This window comes from Calcarisporiella thermophila (assembly GCF_041956535.1).
Source record: "Calcarisporiella thermophila strain CBS 279.70 unplaced genomic scaffold VTP21scaffold_2, whole genome shotgun sequence".
Classification (NCBI taxonomy): Eukaryota; Fungi; Calcarisporiellomycota; class Calcarisporiellomycetes; order Calcarisporiellales; family Calcarisporiellaceae; genus Calcarisporiella; species Calcarisporiella thermophila.
Genome location: NW_027192192.1, coordinates 420306 through 439691, shown reverse-complemented (window position 1 = coordinate 439691; position 19386 = coordinate 420306). Strand labels below are relative to the sequence as shown.

Here is a 19386-nt window from a genome sequence, read left to right as displayed (position 1 = left end):
TCGTATTAAGAGATGTATGCGAGTCCGGAGCAGCCAAAAGAAAGCAACAATAAATCTCAGAAAGAATCGATGTAGGATGCACAGAAGGACAATGGCAGAAATGGGTGCTAAAATTTATATTTGCAACCTAGTCATCTAGGGCCGCCTCCAACGGTTCTAAATATAACCTTAGGTTAGGCCCGCCATTGGTCGAGGTTCCATGGGAGGCTTAGAGGCGGGATTAGACTAGTAGCTGGAATCCAAACGTAGTTTCAAAGCAATTTCTGCACGCTAATGACGGCTGACTCAGGGATGCTGGGCCGCCCTCCCGTTCCCAGCCGAAGCGCGGGCGGGGGAAGGACCATACTCTAGGGCCGAGGATAGCGTGATGCTTGAAAGGCCGTAGCTTGTCTTTGAGAGCTTTAATTTTAATTTTATCTTGCCCGATCCCGTTAAGGAAATGCCTTCTGGGCCTTTTCTATGAATAGCGCCGTCGTATGATTTTGAAAGCTTCCTTCAGGAGCGTGTAACGGGGCCCACTGCTGCTTCGCCACTCTTCCTCTCTCTAACCCCCTGAACTTGTTTGCTACCTCCACTTCCCCCTCGACAGATAGCCTCCTTCTCTCGGGCCTCTCTCGGGTATCCCGTCGAGAAGGTGCCCGGCATTCCTTCAGAAAAATACTGCGTTCAGCCACTTCTGGCGAATAATGTCTTCTCGTAACTCTTAGCGCAGCCCAGAAAGCCAGCATTCTCAATCGAAGATTTGGAAGTTGCATAAAGCATAGTGCCCGAGTCGGTGATATACTGGAGATAGGGAGACCGAAAACACTGTGTTGTTAGGAGATATGCTCCTGCTAATTGCCCAGCTTGCAAGAATATACCGCAGTGATAGCTGGAGAGATTTGTGTGTTTTCACCCACCTTCGAGGTGGGCGCAACACCTCCTCTAAAGCTCGATTTTGTGCCTCTGCTATCGCCTAATAACAAAGTTAATGTGCACTGAAGATTCTCAAATGCATGTGCGTCGCTTGCGTTTGCACAGAAAAATATAAACTGAATTATTCGTGAAAAATCCCGTCTGGTTAACCAAAAGTGGTCTGGTTATTCGTCTATGGTGATTTCTTTTTCTTTCGCAAATAAAAGTAGAGTCCCATTGTAAAATGCTAAGCCACAACACAATCAATCGGACACTTGGGCCGAGAGAGAAAAAGTTCTTTGATCGCGATCTCCCTCTCTCACCAACTCCATAATGTTCTTCGTTAAAACCCTCTTCCACACAATCCAGCTTCATCCCTCCTACTTTGGTCCTGATATGGCTGCCTTTATCAACAAGGAGCTGCACGCCAATGTGGAAGGCACTTGTTCCGGCCGATTTGGTTACATTATTAGCGTCATCAATGTCATTGAGATGTCTCGAGGAAAAGTGCTGCATGGAAGCGGGTTAGCCGAGTTCCGAGTAACATATCGGGCGATCGTATTCAAGCCCTTCAAAGGAGAAGTTGTGGACGGAATCGTGACCACGGTCAATAAGGTAGAGCAGATCTAGATGCTGCCATTTGGATGATCCTGGCTGCTACAACTTTCAAACTTTTTAGATGGGATTTTTCGCCGAGGTAGGACCGCTACAAGTCTTTGTTTCCAGTCATGTAGGTTTTCTTTCTTTGGGTTATTTTCCCACAAAATGCCCATCGATCTCCATTGATCTTTTTTCTCTCTTCCTTAGCTTATACCCCAGGACATGAAGTTTGACCCGCATAGCAACCCCCCTTGTTATGCCTCTGAAGACCAGGTAATCTATCCTATGTTACTAAGCCCATTTTCCCTCTCCCTATTTCATACCTCTGTTTGAAACTTACCTGGATGTGTACTTTTTATCCTCCAGGAAATCAAAAAGGATGTACATGTGCGTATCAAAATCGTAGGAACTCGTGTGGATGCCACAGAAATTGTAATTAATTGAGATGGGAATGATATAGGGCCTCTGTAATGATACTAACCAGCATACATCCTCTCTTCAGTTTGCAATAGGAACCATCAAGGAAGATTATCTAGGGGTGATTGACCGCCAATAGTGCAAAAATAGGGAGATTGGGAGGTTGGTTATTATATGGGAGAGGGCCGCAAATGTCGAGAGGGAATTTTTTTTAGATGTTTATTTTTTCTTTTTCCTTGCATTTTATTTTCTGCGTCGCTTTGTACTAATACCACCAAAATTTAAATATTATTAATTGTGATCATTTGGCCTGGAGTCCTCTACACCTCTTCTCTTTTTTCGCATGGAAGGCAAACAAGAGAAAGATAATGGTTAAACGTTTCATTGAGTGGATGAAGAGAATAAAATGAATCTAAAGATGAGGAATAACTAAACACAAACAACGATAAAATAGAAATGAATAAATCATAAAATAAATCAATAAAAACAAACAAACACGAGGAACTTTTATTTTTCTTAAGGAGAAAAAAAATAACAATAAGAATCCGAGAGCATCATTTTTTGTAAGGGATTTTTTTTTATATTTACAAAGGAATGAAAGAAGTCAAACGGGATATATAAAAGAAGAAGGCGAGGAGAAAGGAAGGATGGGACGGGATTATTTCGGCGTATGGTTCTCTTCGACCCATTTCTGCACAAACGGGCTTGCCCTCATAAACTATACGGTCGACCCAGATCAGAACGTCGCGTTAGCATGTACCCTTCCGAAATCAAAAAAAAAAGAATTACCTTTTTGCTTGCATATTTTTTAAAAAACGATGTATGTCGAGGCGGTTTCGACAGATAATCCAACATAAGGTCTACCACCTCTTTCAAGTCCTCCTCCGTATATCCACAAGAATAATGCACCAGATTGGCATCCTAATGAAGCAAGTGAGATATGAATCCGGCACTACGGTACCTATGCACTCTCCTCACAACTCAACTTACCCACTCACTACGATTCAGCATTTTTCGGGAGAGGAGCATAGCGGCAGCAGCGAGAATGGAGGGTGGGTATTTGAGGAATTGGTGATCGAGCAGCGGGATCTCCAGGAGATACTTGGCCACCGTTCTTGTTTGTATGTCGTAGTTGTCCGCCTTGGAGACGCGACGCAAAAAATTCATCGGATTCGGGTAGCAGAGTCTAAATCCAAGCACCTGAAGCACATATCGCTCCGCCTTGAGGATCTCTTCATCCGAGTACGAGCTATCCACCATGTAGAGGAAATTCTGAATGGAGGGCGCCACAATCTCCTCATATTTGGCTGCGATGAACATAGCGGTGATGCCGACGAGCTGAAGCTTAACGAGCGAGACTTCTTTGCGCGAGAGAAATCGGTCGATGATATTGACCGTGAGAAAAAGGGTCTCTGGCAGAAGTTTGAATTTGGCGTGCACTTCGATTAACCAGTCGACGAGGATGCCGCGCATTTTCCACGCTAATTCCTTTTGACGGTCCATATAATTGGGGTCCGGCATGGTTTCGAGCTATGTGAATAAAATTATCGGACATGGGTTAGGGGATGTGTAGGCTGTTGGCGCCCAAGGGATATGGACCCACCTCCAGCTTGCGCAGGTATTCGAATATATCCACCACGTACTCAGACACCATGAATGGGTCATCCGCATCATCCGCGTCCAAATCATCCCAATCTTGCGACTTCTGGCGCTTAATACGGCGGTTCAATTCTTCAGCCTGTTCATGCTCCCGAGCAGCCTGAAGGGTGGCATCGTCAGCGGGTTGCTTCGTAGCGTCCACTCCTCCTGAGTCTTGAATCACAGCATGAATGGAACGCTTTGCGCCTACCCTAACAGCAGCGCCAGTGCTAGCAACTACCTGAGCCTCCTCGTACATAGAGGCAGTTGCTACAGGCGCCATTGCCGTAGACGATCTTCCGCGTGAGACCGCGGGCACAGCGGCATCCACCTTTGTCGCCGCCGCCTTTTTAGTGGTCTGGCGAACAGGCCTTATGGCTGTTGATGTTGGTGCCGTTCCATTTGCAGTGCGTCGGGATCGGAGGGGAATCCGTGACTCAGCCGCTCCAGGTTTCTCTTTACCATTAACATTCTACATAATAGTTGAAGCGTGAGGAATCGAACCTGACTTACGCAAAAAAGGTGGTTTACATTTTGCCCTCTCACATTTTCTGCCATAGTTCGCCTCTTCTCCGCTGGCTTCTGAACTGGATGCGCATCACGCGCAGAGATGCTCCGATTCTCATCATTCTCGGCTACCTTCCTCAATAGCGCAGTGCGGGAACGTGTCTAATTTCAGTAGATTAATAAACAAATGATCAGCATTGCCATTAGTAAACTGATAAAATCAGGAGAATGCTTGACGATGATGAGATAATTATAAAAAATAATGGGATCAGCTAACCTGGCGGACGTTCGCCGTACTCATAATCTCTGAAAGGGAATGGAGAGGAGGATGATATCAGAAAAGGAAAATGAGAGAAAAGTGAGAAATTAGCAAGAAAGAGCCTTTCTTTCTCTTCAACACACACAAGAGCGAAGATACAAAAGAAAAACAATTTATTGTATAATTAATCAAGTTGGCTATTAGAACAAAGGCATGGTTTTGTTGTTGAGTAGAGAAAAGAAGAGACAAAGGCGAGATTTGTTTAAATATTTATGGGTGATTCAGATCAGCTGAAATCAGCATTAGAAGGATCTATATATATGATGTCAGCGCCACGGAATAGTAGATATCTGCGAGCAAATGCGAGAGAGGGGGAGAGAGAAAGGGGATACAAGCAGAGAGGGAGGAAGGCAATTAATAGCCTTTAGAAATCGAGAAATGCAAGCAACTGTGGCCTTCTCAGTTGTAGTTCAATTTATACTATATAACAAGGGTAGTTTTAGAAGAAAATCCTTCGCGCAGAGGCGGTAGAAAATGCTATATATTATAAATATCTAATCGTCCCAGTCAGGAATCTGTGAAAAATCATATCCCTCGTATCCTTTATATGCATAGTACGCAATATAGGTGTAATAGGATCCTAAGATATATCAACGCATATACGAATTAGCTTGCAAAGTTAAAGGAAAGAATTCTATAATGCAACTAATAACAAACCCGGAATGAAACACAATGAGCCCAAGATGAGAAGAGGCAAGCCTGAGTCTTGTGCAGACTAGGTTGTGCATTTTAAGAGAGGAAATTATCAATTAGGGTATCAGATCAGGTGCAGAAGAGCCCAATTTCCATACCTGTGCAATTATTCCAACATATATTAGAGCACCCAGCGTCACTCCTAAACTTCCAATCATAAAAAGAAAAACCGCAAGGTATATCGACTTCCACGGAACTTAATGTATGGGGCAATATTAAGCCATTGTTGCATTATTATTAGCGTAAAAAGTAAGCATACTTGGCTGCTCTGGTATTTCAAATTGTGCGTCTGTAAACCCCGGATCGGGACGATCGGGTATCTCGTCACTAAGCTCGATGTACCGTTTTCGGTTGCGGAGACGATCTTGTAGCTCTGGCATCCCTTGACTAATGTTTTCTATTCAATAATGCTCAACGAATATTCCAACCCAAGGGGGCGCAGCTATTTAAGAAGGGTGGCAAAAATGCGCAAAGCTTAGGTGATCCGAGTTAACGAGGCCGAATACTGAAGCAATATTGAATTGGACCATTTTAAGTATCAACATTAACTATATAGCCCCCGTGTTTAAACATGCTTTTTGATTTACTCCCGTATTTCCCTTCGTCGGAACAAGGTTGAGGCTATTAAATGTTTAACCTCTCTAGATGGATCTATTCATATAGTCTCATTTAAGATGGCAATCCATATTCATAAGTAAGCTTCCTCATGCAAGCACCGATTAAGCTCGTATTGCAAGCACAGAAAGCGAAAGCATATTTGACAAGCTGCTGCCAGGGCACGCCATCAAGCTAGTGCGGGCATCAAATGATGGTGCTCCAAAGAAGCTGTAACGGGGCATTTCTCTGGGTTTGGTGCGTGAGCCCATAGAAATAACGGCCCACTATCAAATGTGATGAGCGTGAGACTATTCAAGTTAAGTTAATAGATGCATGACCATATGCGCCTGGTATCTGGCGGAAACTCCAAAATATTCAAGATCAATCCTATTTTATTCGTTGATCCTTCGAGGAATGTTGAAAGTATGCACGCCATGTAGAGCAGACCATAATCAATTAATTGAGAGTATGCGTAGAACATTTCAAAGAGGCGGTTTATTTTCCCCCTGGAACCGGTTAAATGCCCTATGACAAATGGTCTTGGGCGATATGGTGAGGAGAGACGAGGGAGCCTCTTGACTCTAATCACAAGACGCCAATATCATTTGTGCGAAATGCCGCCAAAATATTGGTTCCTGAGATTCCGATTCCACTCACAAGTCACATCATTAATTCGGTTTTAATGTTAAGCGCATCTCCCCATTCATCTCCACACGTGAACTCTTTTTGATCATTCTATCAATAGCTCATTTTTCATCAGTAATACCGTTCCCTTTTCATTCATTATTTATACCTTGCTGTGATGGCCTTGGTAAAGCGGAAACCAAACGGGGAACCGTCGCAAATTCACATTAGGTCAAGGAAACGGAAAGGTACTATCTTCTCGCCGACCCGATTGCTTCCCAATCTCCAATCTAAACCTTTTTGTATTTTTTAACATGAAAACTGTAGCGCTAACAAACGTTTTTAAAAAACGTCGCCGTATTCTCGAACCTCCAGAACGAACTCTCTCTATCTATAGACAGCCGTTTACTACGCTTGCTCATTTCCTCGCATACACAAGTGAAGAATTAAGAAAGGCACTGTACTCAACAAGTAGGCTAGTGTCTCGCCGCAGAATATCCGCCGCAGTGGCCGTTCTGCTAGTGATCGCTCTGGTCAGTGCATCAAGGGTAGCCGGGCCACACAATAAAGTATACAGCCTAATTCCAAGATCATTTTTCGCGATCCTAACTTTCTATCCTTCCTCTGATCAGATACTTGAGGTGGTTAGGAATAATTTGGAATGGTACAGCTGGTGGACTTTTCTAGGGATCGCTTCTTCAATCGGACTTGGCTCTGGACTCCATACTTTTGTGCTCTTCCTAGCCCCACACATTGCAGAGGTCACTTTCTTCGCCTACCAATGCGGCCATCTCAACTTCGCCACCCGCGGTGACTCCAAGTTTCGCTGCGCAACCTATTCACCTTCAGACTTCACCCTCCTACAAGTGTATCAGCGCGTGCAACTTGAGGTATTCTTTTGGGGCGTCGGGACGGCCATTGGGGAGCTACCACCCTATTTTGTCGCAAAAGCTTCATCCCTTTCGGGTAATCAACACGAATCATTAGAGCAGCTGGAGGCTGTGTATAAGAAAGCTCCGGAGACCCTCACGCTACAGGATCGCGTGATGCTTTGTGTTCGATGGGTACTGGACCGGCTAGGATTCTTTGGGATTCTCTTGTTCGCATCGGTAAATACCGCCTTTCGGAATTCGTATGAAGCTGTTGAGAAAATTCGAGTGATACTCACCGGTCTCCGCATTGCCTTCCATCGGATAGATACCGAACCCCGCTTTCGATTTGGCAGGCATTACTTGTGGCCATTTCCAAGTCCCATTTTGGACTTTCTTTGGCGCTACGCTACTTGGCAAGGCTTTCATCAAAGCCACCATCCAAGGCCTTGCCATCGTTGTTATTTCTTCGGCAGACACTCTTGCTGCAGTGCTCATATGGCTCCGAAGTGTGTGGCCATGGCTTCATGACCTCGTGGAGGGCCTAGTACGTAGCCAGGCCACCGCATTCTCCCGCGGTATTAGGGAGGGAGGGGAGGCAAGTTTCACCAAAGCAGGGCTTGTTGCGCGAATATGGAACGGTTTTGTCCTCTTGATGTTCGCGTATTTCCTGGTGAGCACAGTGGAATCACTAGCGCAGATTCATGCCCGAAAACGCAAATCCGCTTCATATCAGAAAGGATAGCCACTTCCAATTTTATTTCATATGTATATGTTTATATATTCACTCTATTTTTTTTTTTTCATGCCAATTTCATTATCACGCTGATTTATTAGAATATCTATATTTCTTTCGACCACAGGCCCCTCTTATTTGCATTGGCGGGATTGTGATGTTTTATTTTATTCCTCTCTTCAGCAGTGAGTTTGCTCTAAACTTTTATCCTTTATCACTTTATGTTAAAAGCGTCGAAGCCTCTTATATTTCTGGCGTCCTAATAGCAACTGTTTTCCACCGCTATTCATGGAAATCGGCTGGAGCTCTTCTTTTTAAATTCTGTATCCGCACAAAGATACCTGCATCAAATCCATGTCAGCCAAATAAGTGCGATGCCCACATACTTGGTCCATATGGACCGGGCTTATTAGCCTCCCCTTGGCCTATCTGGAGATAAGTAAAGCTAATTCTTGCGTGCACTCCTTACGGACCCAGATCCATCAGAGCAAGAATTTATGTAACGGCTTCCTGTGTTTAAATTAAAATTTCGAGAGTGGAATTCTTTATCAACAATAAGGACATGAAAAAAAAGTCTAGAGTGCATTATTATAAAGCAGATTACAAGCGTATCATTCGTCCACCTTCTTTCGTTTTGAAGCCCCATTGTCAAGGTCAGTCGACCCGTCGGCTTCGCTCCGCCTTTCGTCATCCTCCGCCGAATCCACCTTCATCGCTTCCTCTTCAGACTCATTCTGTTTCTTCTGCTGCATCTCCTCTTGCTTCCGCTTGCCCACGAATGCCGGCTCCCCTGCACAGTCAATTACTCTTGTGGCCGTTAGCAGATAGCCGCCATGCCCACTTGTCATCATGGCGGGGTGGGTACGACCAGGCAAGACTTGGTATGGCCGCAGCCAGCTCTCAGTGATCTGGGGATTTAAGCAACTTGGTGATTTGCGCATCCATACCACCGCGTCAAGCAGCGTCTCCTTATAAGGGCTATAGACCACTATCGGGCGTGAGCCGGAAACGAACGGAAGCAGCTCGGCGAGAATGGATTCGGGAGTGAACTGGCTGGCGATTACTAACCTGAAAAAAAGAAACGGCACATTAGGTTGCTAATTGGCACCCCATGTTTTTTTTCCCCCTACTGGACACTCACCCGTCGAATTCTCCCGACCACAGAAGCTCGCGTGCGGTTTGTAACTTCTCATAAGCGAGTTTTCGACGTTTATACCCAGAGAGTTCTCGGTTATCTAATGTGGATTCATCCTTGTATTCGAATGGTTCTAGTTGCGAGATAGACAATAAAAATGAAGTCATGCATGATGGTTTTTGCTTGTACAATTTAAATCGCATTATAAAGCTTACTTTCGTCATCATCTTTTCTCACTTTTGCCCAGGAGAGCATTTTAATTGTATCCAGCACGGACTGTGAAAAGTTCATGTAGCGTAGCACGTCGTAATTTGGGAATTCGCCATCGTGGATGGCAAGAATGGATCCATATCCTAAGTCATGGTTAGAAATCAATCCGCTCTATTAGCATTACAGCTAAGTAGGGGACCATGAACTATGTGCACACTTACCTCCCATCCGCTCAGCAACTCCAGCCAATACCATTCCCTGTGTGTCGTCAACGACTAGCAGTTTGGAATGTGCATGCACGTTGGCGAAACTTAAAAGCTGTGCTAGGGTGTCTATGCGAATATCTCTGCAGAGTAAAAGTAGTTAATTTTCGCTCGGCTTTAGATAGCCCCGTCGCAGTTCGCTCACCTGATTTTCCCAGGGTTTTTCTTGAAGAAGTAGTCGCACACAGAATAGAGAGTAGGCTTCACTGGTGTGAATGTCTTCATATACTTTTTCTCTTTGCGCATGATGTATTTGGCCTTTGAAAACTCGGTGCGCTTCTCGAACGAGGTATTCCCTTCCACCATCCGTTTAATAATTTCCTGGCCCTCCAGCTCGCCCATGAGTCCCTCTTGCTTTAATGCTTCTATTTCTTCTCGCGTCAGCTTTTGAGCAGTGCCATCGTCGGTGATATCTCGGTTGTTGGCCCCCGTTTCCTCTGGCCAAAGAGTACCTGTTAAACATCCCATTCCAGGAAGGAAGGCTCCAGGGACAGCAACTTACCTACTTCTTGCAGTTCGCTTCGCTTCACAATTCTCACCTTATCCTTGCCATATATCTCGTAGGTGTGCCCAAAGGGTTTCCCGAGCACATCATTCACTTGGAAACTCCCAAATTTCCCTAGCCCAACAGTTCTAATAGTTGTGTTTCCCTTTCATTAGTTGGTTGTCTGCCTTGTTTTGAGTGAATGCCATCGGCTCAACAGAGTACATACGTATTTTTGCGCAAGCTAACCACCTTTACATTTCCACTAGGCATTTGAATGAATACATATTGATCCTCTCGGATAATAGGTAGATCCTCGTCCACTGGTGCAGCTGCGGCTACCAGAAGATCACCAGGTGTCCCTGGCATTGTATTTGGAGAGTCACGCTGTTGTGCTTCTGTCATGGGTGGTAGGTGTCTGTTGAGATGAATCCCGAAGAAAGCGTTTCTAGGACCCAAAAAATGCAAGTATGAAGGATGTGACTGTTAATTTCATTCGAAAGTAAACAGCCTGGTGTTTCCACCTGAAGTTCACCGATCGCGATTATAGCTAGATTATTATCCACATAGAAAGATTCAGAAATGGACAGAAGAAGAGTGTTTGGTCCGGAGCTCAGTGTAGCCCCTATTATTGAAAGAGAAGACAGTGATATGACAGAGGTGCAGAGACGTGATAGAAGACCCGAGGATATTCGGCCGATCTGTAACGTCTAGTTCTGTGTGCAGCGTTAAGAATCGATCCTGACTTAATCCACTCTTATTCAATACTAGTTTTAAAAACTGGACTTATCAACCAAGCCAATGGCTCAGCATATATCGAGATGAATCAAACAAAAATCGCATGTGGAGTGTAATTCTCGAGATTTGCTTATTGACTACCCTATGGTATGCTTATTTCTGCATTATCCCGCTCCCCCCCCCCCCCTTCCATCTAGATATGGTCCCCGGCAAAGCAAACGGCCGTCCTTTAGTGGCAAAGGAAAGTTAAACTGTGAAGTGAAGTTTTCTACATTCTCATGTCCGAAACGACGAGGACATCAACAGGTATTCCTCCTTCCGTGCCATGCGCCTCCATAATTTTTCATTGTGCCATTCAGTTTTCCCCTCCGTTGACCTAACCTTTTCCCACCTATTTTAAGGATGCTCAAGAAAAGGAACTCTCCGCGTTTTTAACACAAGCTCTCTCTCCCGCCGTCCGCCTCGAACTCTTTCCAAAATCCACCGTGGATATATTTATTCACATCCTTCAAAATGACGGCACAGCATCCTGCCTTGCCGGGTGCATCACAGCCGCTTCGGTTGCGCTGGCCGATGCTGGAGTGGAGATGGTAGATATGGTCGCAGCATGTTCAGCAGTATGTGCCCTTCACAAGCTTACTTAGCCTGTGTACTCTTCTAAAAAAAATACTTACCTATCTCGATCCTACATTAACAGTGTTTCATCAACGACACCATTTACATGGACTGTTCCCTCCAAGAAGAATCCCACGTCACCGGCTCGCTGGTCGTAGCATACATGCCAACATTACGGGAACTGACCCACGTATGGCAAGAGGGCCAGGTGACCTTAGAGCGCACTGAGCAAGCTGTGGAACAGTGTATAGGTGCGTGCACGAAAATAGCACGAGTAATGCGGACAGCTCTGATGAGTTCGCTTCATTAAACATGGTCTGCTTATTGCTTTTGTAAAGAAATTCTGAAACAATATCATTAAAAATTAGCCAAAGAAAAGGAAAAGAGGGAGAGGAAAAAAAAAAATTATGATACAGTCAAACGGAATGAAAAAAAAAAATAGGAACAAGAAATAATAAATAAAACCACAAGAGGGAAAATCGGTTTAATAAAACAATCGGGAAGAAAAAGCAATTCACACAAAGTTAAATAAAGAACATTTTTATCCCTTCGACTTATTCGCTATTTTTTTTTTTTTTGAATGAAAAAATAATCCTTCACTCCATCCCGACCCCTTCCATCTCGAAGGAGTCGTAAGGCAAAGAAGGTGTACCCAATTGACTGACTTGTCCCAACTCTCCCTCCTCGATCCGCATTAGTTCTGCAACAAATCCAATGTTCGGGCATATTCCAGGCCGCCTCTCAAGGACATGGTCATACGCTTGACGTAATGTCCATCGGTGGCGACGAATCAGAAACGCAAGCACCGCCGTGACACTACGGGAGCGACCGGCAAAGCAGTGCACGTATATAGGCTCATTTGCTCGCCGAGCATCATCTAAGGAGGAGAGGAGCGGATGTCACAAGATTAGAGGAGCTATTCTTAACCCCATGCTGCAAAACCAACTATTTATACCTATGAAGTTCACCGCCTCCTCGAGGCATTGCTCGACCCCTCGCATTTCCACATGATCTTGAGCGCTGACCTTTCGGTACGTGAATTTCTCCAACCCCAAGACGGCGTCGTTGCATTCCTCCGCCATGTTCAAGATGCGACGCACCCCTAATTCGCTCAGCCGCTCCAGCTGCTGAGGGCTGGTGAGCTCGGGGCCGAGGAAAAGGAAGCCGGGCAGTATCTCCGACACATCCATCACAGGCGTCGAGGTGAGGGGCCGCGAGGGCTCCTCTCCTTCGGCGTGGCTGTGGGAGGTGACGGGGCGATGGCAAATGGAGCAGGGCGAGGCCGGGGACATGGGCGAGAAGCAGCAGGAGTCTGGCGAAGTGGAGGGGGTGGTGACCAAGGAGGAGGAGAAGAAGGAGCCTGAGCACGAGGTGCCCGCCGATACTCGCCGCCCGCTGCTTGCGCTCGACAGCTCAGAGCTATTCGAACCACGCGCGCACCGGCAGCTCGTGTCCAGCGGGTCGAGCGTGAAGATGCGGAGAGGAGGCTTGCCCAAGTCAATGGTGGCCATACGCCGCAGGCCCGCACGCTTGGCGGGCTGCACCTCCCGGGTTTGCAGGTTGGAGAGCGAGGCCGGTTTCCGGCTTGTGTCCAGGTTGAAGATGCTGTTGTGGACCTTTCCCTTGCAGCCGGTGGTGTGCCGCCGCTTGAGCTCCACCTTCGGCTGCAGCATTTGGTCGTCTCCGGGCTCGTCCGTCTCACTCGACGCCAACAGGTCCTTGTGGTCTCTGCAAAAAGCCTCGTGGCCTCCCCGCAGCCAGCAGAGGCGGGACCGCCCAGGCGCCTCGCTCAGCATAGTCTCCAAGGCGTCCAGCAAAGTCCAAGCCACCGAGTCTCTGGCTGCCTCATTCATGACCTCGTCCAGCACGATGATCGTGGACTCCGACGTCAAGATCCCTCTTGATGACTCTTGCGCTTGGGGCGAACGCGCCCGATAGGCGGCCCGTCCTGCGGGCGTGGTGATAAAGCCTTCAAGCGAAAAGTGGTGCACTTTGCCCCGACGGAAGCGCTTGATCATGAGCGAGGGGAGGTTGACGTTGAGGGCGGTTCGGATGTGGGCCTGATCGTACAGAACGAGGTCTCGCATGTCGATGATGAGCGGACCCCGGAGCTTAGACTCCATAGCACTATGCAGGAGTTGAGCGAGCTCGGCGGGGAGCATGGGTTCCGCACGCACTTGCTCGTCTAGGCTGAAGATAGAGGGCGGAGAGGAAGAGAGCGGGGCAATGACGATGGGAATCGAGGGTTCGGCCGCGGGTAGCTCGGCCTCAGTGGCCATGGCTGCAGTGGAGGGGGTGGCCATCGCTGGGGACGCGGCAGGGGGGGGGCCTTTGGCGCCGTTTTTGTTACGCAGAAACTTGGACTTGCGCGGGGCCGAGGGATCGTGATGGAATATTTGCAAAGCTGACGTGAGAGAGGCGACGAATTTATTCGACTTGGCGGAGCCGGTTGAGGGGGATCGCGAGTGCCGGGTCATGTTGCCTTTGATGCCGGAGGAGGTATTAGGGGGGAAGGCGGCGGGCATGCTGTGCCGCTTCATTTCATCTGAGGAGGAGGAGGATAGGGGAAGGTGGCCTGTGCTTGGAGAAACGGGGGCGCGGAGCTTGGCGAAGGATATGTCGGGCGAGGAGGAGGAGCGGTAGTCGAGGGTGCAAGAACGGCGGCCAAGGGGAGACGAGGGGGATATGTGGGTCTTGATAGGAGAGGTGGGCGAGGTATCGTTTCCAAGAAACGCTAAATCCAGCTTAGGAACAAGCACCCGCATTGCGACAGGGGAGACGACTGAGCGATGTTAGTTAGATACGGAAGGGGAGATGGGGGGGAGGAGAAAATGAGAGTAAGAGCAATAGAGAAGCGATAGCGCTGGCAGGGGGAGACGAGAGAAGGGGATTGGATTTGTAAAGTTTAATATAACATGATCAAATGCAGGGGCCGCGGGATTAGTCAATGGGGATGATTACGCTGGGCGGATGGCGTGGAACAGTCGGTGCTGTGAAGATTGGCAATCAATGCTAGAGCGCTGGCGGGAAATGCGGTGTCCGCACGGGAAGTGAGGAGAGAGCAGGAAAAAAAAAATAAAAAAAGCAACGGGGAAACCATCAAAGTCTGTGTGGGTTATGGGCTAAAAATAAACGGGCTGAAACTCGAGCTGAAAGCGCTGCACAATTAGACAATTTGACGCTTCTTTCGAACCCCGCTTATTGCGATAACCTAACCTGTCTCACCAATCCGACTACACGATTTTCAATTTGCAGGCGACGTAACGGAATTCCCAGATTTGGCTTGGAAAATCTCCCCTAACGGTCAGCAGGCTTGTGGATGGCCGTCCGGATATCTCCTACGCTTCCTCCTGGGCCTCAGCTCTCTCCAGCTTCTCCTCTCTTGTTCCCCCCAAGATTCTCCCTAGATTTTGCCGATTCTCCTCCAACGCCATGGCCGGTAAGTTTTTCCCTGCGCTTCTTTTGTACACTCTGCGCTGACCTTGCTAGCCGGCTCCAGATAAAGGAAAATACATCGTCGTGTTTAAGCAGGACACTCCCGCGGACGTCATCGAAAAGGCCGCTAACGACATCAAAGACAAAGGTGCATATCCATGCCGCTTCCTTTGATTTGCTATTTTAACCGCCCTTTCGCTGAATAGGTGGGGAGATCGGCCATCGTTACGATTCCGTTCTCAAGGGCTTTTCTGCAACCGTGCCCGACCACCACCTCGGGACCCTCGATGCTCACGAGCATGTCGACTACATCGAGTCCGATGGCGTCGTCACGACTTGCGCCAAGCAGCTGAACAAATTCAAGTGAATGTAGGCGAGCGCTTCCCGAACTATTTACACCTCTTTATTCTACCTCATGAGAAGATTTTTGTATACATATGTTGTCATTCTACAAGTGTATATGGTGTTATTCATTGGAATATATGCTCTACCCCGTATTAACGGGGGCGTGAATTGCCTCCGTGGCTATTACGCGATCATTCGAAATTCGTAAGCATTTATCCCCCCCGAGAGATATCAATGGGATATGGCTACAGATTTGCAAATTTTTTTTCTCCGGGCAACCTCGAGATTCCGTGAAATCAGATCTCATAATAAAATGCTGTCGTTTTTTCGGCGATCACTAGACGCTTTCAAAAATGAAAGCGCAAAAGGTTAGACACCGCCTATTTCCCAATGATCCGTAAGCGGGTATTCTAATATGAGCACTTAGTTATAAAAATGGACGTCACCCCTTGGTCGCGGGAGATGCCCATGCTGCAAATCAATTGTAAGGAGGATCTGAAGCGGTGGGTAGTTGGGAGCGACAAAGACATTGGAGGTTTGCCACTGTGCATGAAATCTAAGGATGAGTGGCCGTGATCTGATCTGGGTTATGTGGTTTAGGATTCTCCGAGGCGAATTTGGAGCTCACTCCGGAAGGAAAAGGGAAATTTCACGGGAACATCTCCCTCGAATTGCCTTCGAACCTCGCCATCAAGCAGAGCGGCTACGCAGCTATTCGATCCAAGGTAACTGGAAATTATTCTGGGTCAATAAGCCAGAGTAACCGAGTGTCGAACTCGATTCATTTCAGGTGCAACCGGCATCCCTCTTTGGCACGCCTTGCTGGGACACTTCGCTTTTCCGCTATTTGGCATTGAAGGTGCGCGGGGATACGCGTAAATATTTTGTAAACATACAAACCGATGGTGTGATACAGACAGACTTGTACCAGCATCGGCTGTTTTTGCAGAAGCCAGGAGAATGGGAAACTGTTATGGTAATGGTCTCCCCTTCGAATATACATTTTGCTTTTGTTGTCCTCTCCGCTAGCAATCGTCATGCTCGACATTTTTCTTCTGCTTGGACTTTTTTTTTTCGTATTCATTTCGTAGTCGTCATCTTCCTACACAAGAATTAACGCTCTCTTACTTTTCTAGATACCCTTTCGAGACTTCGTCCTTACCAACCAGGGCATCGTCCAAGAACAGCAGATCGAGATGTACCGAGAGAGGGTGAAAACCATAGGCATTTCGTTGATCGGCCAGCCGGGACCCTTTTCATTAGAAATCGACTGGATCAAAGCGATGAACACAGAGAACACTGAAGGTGACATGGAAAGAGTGCCGGACCCAACCTCTGAAAAATCCGCGACTTGATAACCCACCCTGATCTTGAAATGAAACACCCAGGCTGTATAGGCATTTGTATAAAAGGGCGAGTGAACGAGGAACAATATATTAATTAGAATAATATAAGAAAGAAGGAAAAAAAAGAAAAAAGAAAGAAAGAAAACATAATAAAAGAAGAAAAAACAAGGAAATATACACGCATATATTACCTTGCTCCTTGAAAATAAGCGGAAGAGGATATATATAATAAGATAAAAAAAGTGAAACAAATAGCAGAAGTGGAGAGAAAGAGTCCATTAAAAGAGAAGCAACATCCAAACAAGCGAGAGGGTTAAAATAGAGGCAATAAGAATAATGGTGAAATATGAAAATTCATATACAAGAATCATGTTAGCCCTTCACTTGGACCGTGTTGGCAAGCTGAGGCGGGTCCTCCTCCTGTCCCGAGCCACCCTCCACCCGTTCTTCCTCCATCGGATGCGACGGCGAAAACTCCGTGTTTACAAAACTCGACGATTCGCTCCACTTGCCCACAGCAGGGGCGGCCTCTGACGGCTCGGCTAAACTCGAGGTGCCCCGAAACGACAAGCCTGATCCCGGAAAATCAAAAAAGGAGCTGCTCTGGTAGGAGCTGGCGAGGTAGTCGTCATCCCTGCTCATGTGTGGGGCTAGGTGATGATCCGCCCCAACGTGTGCTGGCATCTGAGGGGGTGGCGCCGGCAACTGCCCTCCTCGCCGCGCTGCCGGCTGGAGAGTGCCGTCAAAGTACTCGGCCCCGCTCGGCAATTCTCCCGCGAACGAGTAGGGTGTAGTTCGTCCAGAATGCGCTTCTCGTTGCACTAGATAGTTTTCCCACACCTGACCAAACCCAAGCGCAGTCGTGTGGCGCGCGCCTATCGATTCCAGAGCAAGTATGGAGGCGGTGGAGATGGGGCTATCAAGGAGCGCGTTGATCACTTCCATGGTCGACGAAGGCCCTCTATGCGCACCATCGTCATCCTCCTCATCATTGATGACGACAGAATGTTCTTGTGGAAGGGCATAGGTTGTGTTGGGGCGAGGAAGCTTTGCCGCCCGGTAAAAAGGAGGCAGACGCGAAGGAATAGAACGTGGTAGCTGCGGGCCCAAACTTGGCGTTCCGGGAAGGGCCAGTCCGTCCGCCAGCACTGTGTTTCCTCCAATGGCCACCTTCAATCCGTTGGCAACCACATTAGCGGCCCCCGCATCCTCACCCGACAGTGAAAAGCGCCTTTCAACCCTCTTTTCCCGGTTAGAGGTGATCAGGTAGACGCCAACAAAGGTCATGGCGCAGCCACACACGAAGACAAACCGTCCCCGAGCATCTATGTCATCAAAGTCGCCATAGAGAACCGCAGAGCCTATGATGGCGGAGAGAGTAAAAGTAACGAATTGTGTCGGAATCACTTGCTATAATGCAATTAAAGCTAAATGCTCTAGTAGCCATCACGCAATAGCAGAACCTATTAGAGTAGCATACCGTCGCTTCGAACCGCTGCAAAGACTTGTTAAGATATTTGATTTGGAAAATGGCGGTAACTATTAAGACAAATATCAAGAGATAGGTGATGGGGTATGTAAACATCTTAACGAATCTTAGGCTAAGCAATGATGAAAGCCCTGGAAATATTGAAAGCAGGTGTCTGATTTAGTACGGCGCCGCAATATGAAGGTCTCCCCATTCAAATTTACCTTTAGTTGCTAACACAGTAAACGCACCGAATAATGCCACCAAGCTCAAGTCAACGAGAATCAGTTTGTGCCCAATAGTGTTGGAGAGATAGGCTAGAAATATCGAAGAAAGTGTGGTAATCAATACGTATAAGAGGAAGCGTGTCTGCAGCAATGCTTCAGCTATCAATTCAGGCGATAACTAAGCGGGAAAAAAAAATATTTGAGCATTATAATTTGAAGGTTAAAAGGAGCTGTAGATCGAAAATATACATGAGTTTCTTCAGAGCGTGCGCTTGTCACAACCACTACAGCCCCGCAGATAGCAATTAGGATTCCTATCATGTCACGAATTCTATATCTATCATTAGGGAAGGCAAAATGGATCAGCTTCAATGCACCATCAATCAGACTTCATTGAGCATCAAGGGGCTTTACCGTTCCTTCAACATCAAAGGCGCCAATAATACATTGGATATCATCGTAACAATACCCAGTGGTGCAACAACTGAAGCGGGTGAAAAGCCATAAGCAAGGAAGTTCCCAATTTCTCCTAAAGACATGAGAAGCAATCCGAGCCACCAAAGTTTTGATTTCAAATAATTTGTCTCGCGTTTCTCCATGCCATAACTTAGAGAATGCTGCGATGCCCGATGGTGTAACAATGGCCGCGACTCATTGGGAAATGATTGATAGCCTCCAGCATCAACCTCTTCCTCATCCGTTGAAAAGTATTCAAAGCTACTTGGCGATTGGGGGGAGGCTTCGCCGCTACCCACCTCTCTTGGCTGCGAATGTGACAGTCGCCGCAATGCATGTTTATTCTCCAGCAGTTTGTTATGGGCATATTTTTGTACATTGAGTGCGATGGAGATCAGAATGTTGCCTGCAACAGCCACGATCACGCCGATGAAAGTTTTCGTCTCTGGAAGTTGTGATGAGTCAGTAAACCAGTTTGGCGAGGTCGATGAATCCATTATATAGAAAGAAGTGATAAGTTAAAATCTAGTAGCAGGGAATAAAGCGGCGAAATAATAATGATATCAATGGGAGGGTAGTTGACATGTTTTTGGATGGGAGTTTATGGTGCGAACAACATTGGGAATTTCAAAAGAGGACCAGCTGTACCAGAAGTGATAAGACTTTTTCCAATCATCAAAGCCACACACAATTTCTAAATACATCGCCACTCTCTTTCTGTTAACCAATTTTGGAGAATTGAGGAAATAGCGGTTGAAATTCTTCTATAC

The 19386-nt window shown here is 46.9% G+C and overlaps 10 protein-coding genes across 10 annotated transcripts; 5 read left to right on the top strand and 5 right to left on the bottom strand.

Moving 5' to 3' along the window:
• Positions 1-1227: 1227 nt before the first annotated feature.
• Positions 1228-2050, top strand: VTP21DRAFT_4262 (uncharacterized protein; the record flags this gene model as incomplete). Its single annotated transcript, XM_069394654.1, has 5 exons — positions 1228-1509; positions 1574-1624; positions 1702-1767; positions 1861-1926; positions 1997-2050. 5 exons carry the CDS (start codon positions 1228-1230, stop codon positions 2048-2050), a joined length of 519 nt encoding a protein of 172 aa, XP_069255870.1.
• A 519-nt stretch (positions 2051-2569) lies between these two features.
• VTP21DRAFT_4261 (uncharacterized protein) lies at positions 2570-4357 on the bottom strand (the record flags this gene model as incomplete). The annotated part of the gene is made up of 6 exons (XM_069394653.1): positions 2570-2629; positions 2701-2832; positions 2902-3441; positions 3515-4021; positions 4081-4218; positions 4334-4357. 6 exons carry the CDS (start codon positions 4355-4357, stop codon positions 2570-2572), a joined length of 1401 nt encoding a protein of 466 aa, XP_069255869.1.
• Positions 4358-4869: 512 nt separating this feature from the next.
• Positions 4870-5448, bottom strand: VTP21DRAFT_4260 (uncharacterized protein; the record flags this gene model as incomplete). Its single annotated transcript, XM_069394652.1, has 4 exons — positions 4870-4955; positions 5033-5090; positions 5167-5264; positions 5328-5448. 4 exons carry the CDS (start codon positions 5446-5448, stop codon positions 4870-4872), a joined length of 363 nt encoding a protein of 120 aa, XP_069255868.1.
• A 1019-nt stretch (positions 5449-6467) lies between these two features.
• Positions 6468-7903, top strand: VTP21DRAFT_4259 (uncharacterized protein; the record flags this gene model as incomplete). The annotated part of the gene is made up of 4 exons (XM_069394650.1): positions 6468-6537; positions 6617-6858; positions 6922-7398; positions 7487-7903. The coding sequence occupies 4 exons, from the start codon at positions 6468-6470 to the stop codon at positions 7901-7903; spliced, it is 1206 nt and encodes a 401-aa protein (XP_069255867.1).
• A 602-nt stretch (positions 7904-8505) lies between these two features.
• VTP21DRAFT_4258 (uncharacterized protein) lies at positions 8506-10391 on the bottom strand (the record flags this gene model as incomplete). The annotated part of the gene is made up of 7 exons (XM_069394649.1): positions 8506-8962; positions 9036-9162; positions 9245-9382; positions 9461-9585; positions 9648-9939; positions 10005-10135; positions 10216-10391. 7 exons carry the CDS (start codon positions 10389-10391, stop codon positions 8506-8508), a joined length of 1446 nt encoding a protein of 481 aa, XP_069255866.1.
• A 177-nt stretch (positions 10392-10568) lies between these two features.
• On the top strand, positions 10569-11649 carry VTP21DRAFT_4257 (uncharacterized protein; the record flags this gene model as incomplete). Its single annotated transcript, XM_069394648.1, has 5 exons — positions 10569-10689; positions 10758-10836; positions 10922-11030; positions 11126-11341; positions 11422-11649. 5 exons carry the CDS (start codon positions 10569-10571, stop codon positions 11647-11649), a joined length of 753 nt encoding a protein of 250 aa, XP_069255865.1.
• A 286-nt stretch (positions 11650-11935) lies between these two features.
• VTP21DRAFT_4256 (uncharacterized protein) lies at positions 11936-14104 on the bottom strand (the record flags this gene model as incomplete). Its single annotated transcript, XM_069394647.1, has 2 exons — positions 11936-12216; positions 12295-14104. The coding sequence occupies 2 exons, from the start codon at positions 14102-14104 to the stop codon at positions 11936-11938; spliced, it is 2091 nt and encodes a 696-aa protein (XP_069255864.1).
• A 667-nt stretch (positions 14105-14771) lies between these two features.
• On the top strand, positions 14772-15141 carry VTP21DRAFT_4255 (uncharacterized protein; the record flags this gene model as incomplete). The annotated part of the gene is made up of 3 exons (XM_069394646.1): positions 14772-14778; positions 14839-14922; positions 14981-15141. 3 exons carry the CDS (start codon positions 14772-14774, stop codon positions 15139-15141), a joined length of 252 nt encoding a protein of 83 aa, XP_069255863.1.
• A 291-nt stretch (positions 15142-15432) lies between these two features.
• On the top strand, positions 15433-16474 carry VTP21DRAFT_4254 (uncharacterized protein; the record flags this gene model as incomplete). Its single annotated transcript, XM_069394645.1, has 5 exons — positions 15433-15487; positions 15547-15654; positions 15720-15844; positions 15910-16095; positions 16256-16474. The coding sequence occupies 5 exons, from the start codon at positions 15433-15435 to the stop codon at positions 16472-16474; spliced, it is 693 nt and encodes a 230-aa protein (XP_069255862.1).
• Positions 16475-16837: 363 nt separating this feature from the next.
• On the bottom strand, positions 16838-19113 carry VTP21DRAFT_4253 (uncharacterized protein; the record flags this gene model as incomplete). Its single annotated transcript, XM_069394644.1, has 5 exons — positions 16838-17875; positions 17946-18085; positions 18158-18338; positions 18410-18497; positions 18575-19113. The coding sequence occupies 5 exons, from the start codon at positions 19111-19113 to the stop codon at positions 16838-16840; spliced, it is 1986 nt and encodes a 661-aa protein (XP_069255861.1).
• Between the last annotated feature and the right edge of the window lie 273 nt (positions 19114-19386).